Genomic DNA, 2,639 nt, shown 5'->3' on the forward strand with positions numbered 1-2,639 from the left:
CTAGTTATATATATATATATATATACAGAGTGCGAAATTAACGGGAGTCCAGAGTCAAACACTCCCTGATTTACTGTCGGACTCCCTGATTGGACATATGCAGGGGTCCGTGTGACGCCCTGAAAATTCTACCATACTAACTAGTTCGTTCCGGAGCACGGCCTCGCGGAATTACTGTATTTGTTCAGCTAATGTCCAAAGAAAATTTGGCAGACGTGCAACTGCATGAATCTTAAAAATAAGCACATGCGTTATTGTTAATATCTTTAATTTTGAATCTCAGACTGCGGACTCCCTCATTTTGCTGCGGACACCCTCTTTTTGAGGGTAGGGAGTCCATTGGACTCCCTTGTTCAAAAGTTAATTTCTACCCCTGTATATATATATATGCCATACAAAAGAAGCAAGAAAAACCGATGCCTCCCATTACCAATATTTATACTGCCTTGGGAGAATTACGGTCAAATTGACCACTCAAGATTTTAAAAGATTCTGCTTCAACTTTCCACATAAAAACACAAAAAAACCACCTTTTTACATTACCCAGTTTTAGGTTCTTCTTGTACTTCACTGAAACTCATCGGATTCGATAGATTATTCGACAATGCTGTTGGCATTATCGGGATCGGCTTGATAGGTGTAGCTCTAAAAGTTGTCGCCATGGTTACTAGATTCGTGTCGAATGTCAGGGTAGAATCAGATGCGCTTTCTTGTGTCAATCTTGCAGTCACCAAAAGAAATTTGGATAACTCCAGCTTTGAAGAACTTCTACAATTGCTTTCTAAGCACTATAAAAAATAAAATAAAACCCGTAATGCACTTCATGAATATGATGTACTTCTAAAGTGTTCGCATGTTGTGTGGAGGTGTTGCTATCAAATGTCAATGATGTAATGGTGCTTTTAACTTAGTACGGAATCTTTTCATCTAGCTATGTGACATGCGTTTAACCAGTAAAAATAGATGTCAGGTTCAAAGACATACTATAGACACATACCTGTGTCACTATATGATGCTGTTGAAGTGCGCTTGGAATAACCGTCAGGTTACTCTGCGCAACCTAAAAATAATAAGAAATTAAAATGAACACTCAATACATTTTTGTAGCATCAAGCTATCTATTTGCTATTGGATATTGACCGTTTACTAGATAGATAGCTTATTGCTACCGTATATCCGAGTTGGTGCATCAAAGAAAACCACAGTGGACTTGTAGTACTTACTATAGTGGGAATGTACACATCATCAGATGTTGTTGTAGTTGGTAACACACCCTTGTTGCCAGGTACTCTTCGCCCAGGATCAAACTGATCAACATGGAGGGTAAGGCCTTCGCCATCTGTAGAAACATGTATGCCTCATTATAGGTGGCACCACTTAATTAAATCGCCCTCAATTATCATCTTCCTTAGTTTCTACCTTGGTTTGCTCAAAATCGCAAAATGTCTTGCTAAATTAAAATCAAAGTCGCAGGATGAGAATGGGTGTGAATGCACACCCAGAACACAATAATATCCAGAAGTGTTGTGCACTAAATAACTCCAACCAAACAGGTAGAATACCATTCAGTAACACGTGCATACAAAATGGCTACACATGCTCAGATGTCAATATTACCTCCTCGATTCAATACCAAAATCTTAAGAATGTCTAACGTATACAGAGAACACCAACTATGGAACAACTATATACCATCTAGCCAATACCATGCAATGCTATAGCCATGTACCGATACGTGGCCCAGGTCACTCTCACCCTAAACAAGTTTACATCATACCAGAATCTATCATCGGTGCGGCCACGAGAATGCAGTCATAGTTTTCCTCTCCCTGTTCTCTGCAGTAGTGCAGCGCCAATCGCAAAGTCTTCTTCTCTGTTACAATTCTTAATGGTCTGTTGACAAAAAGAACATCACAGTCATCAGCTCGAAAATTTCGTACGGTAAAATGGTTTTCCCCAGGATGAAATTGAAACAGGGGGGGGGGACCTACTTCCCGGTGGGCATGTTTTCATGAAACAGAGTATCCGCGTGACGTCAGTGAACGTAAGTGTGACGTCAGTGGCTATCTACCATCATAGATAGTGTTTGGTACTATAACACCCGTATATAAGATAACCGAGTCAGTTTATTGTTAGTGTTAGGGTTAGGGTTTTTGCATCATTCCTTGATATACGAAAAGTCTGATGCGGAAGTTGATATGCGTAGAATGGAATATGACCATGCGCAACCACCATCAGCGGGCTGTATGCATTCAACTTCGGAGATAGCCGAGTTCGTACGTCACGCGGATACTCTGGTTCATGGAAACATATGCCAACCTCGATTCCTGCACTGTCAAAATTTTATTGTGGTGGAATTTAATCGGGGCAGAGGTAATTTAAACGTGGCGCAACGATTGAAACGGGGCGAGCGCGCCCGGTTTGCGCAACGTAGGGAGGGGCCTGGGTAAGTTATTTGTACTTTTAGTTTAATACCTAGAGTTGGGTACCGCAAATTTGATGTGATAAAAATAGCTAAAAAAGCCGGTACACCACTACACCACACAAAGTACCGGTACAGGTGAATAAGATCGAGAGTTCATGTTGTTTGTGCACAGGGCGGGCGTGCGGTGTACTTGTGTGTTGCAGATGAGCATTTG

General features: G+C 41.1%; 1 protein-coding gene across 1 annotated transcript in view; it reads right to left on the reverse strand.

Annotated features, from left to right (window-relative positions):
• The window catches only part of LOC106815281 (SCL-interrupting locus protein-like), a gene marked incomplete at both ends in the record, with an annotated part of 9,027 nt that extends 7,134 nt beyond the window's left edge, over positions 1–1,893 (reverse strand). The window contains 4 exon segments of the mRNA XM_014819727.1: positions 544–788; positions 998–1,060; positions 1,224–1,339; positions 1,778–1,893. Of these exon segments, the coding sequence (XP_014675213.1) occupies positions 544–788; positions 998–1,060; positions 1,224–1,339; positions 1,778–1,893 (540 nt within the window).
• Between the last annotated feature and the right edge of the window lie 746 nt (positions 1,894–2,639).

The sequence above is a fragment of the Priapulus caudatus genome, unplaced genomic scaffold (assembly GCF_000485595.1).
Source record: "Priapulus caudatus unplaced genomic scaffold, Priapulus_caudatus-5.0.1 Scaffold1081, whole genome shotgun sequence".
Classification (NCBI taxonomy): Eukaryota; Metazoa; Priapulida; class Priapulimorpha; order Priapulimorphida; family Priapulidae; genus Priapulus; species Priapulus caudatus.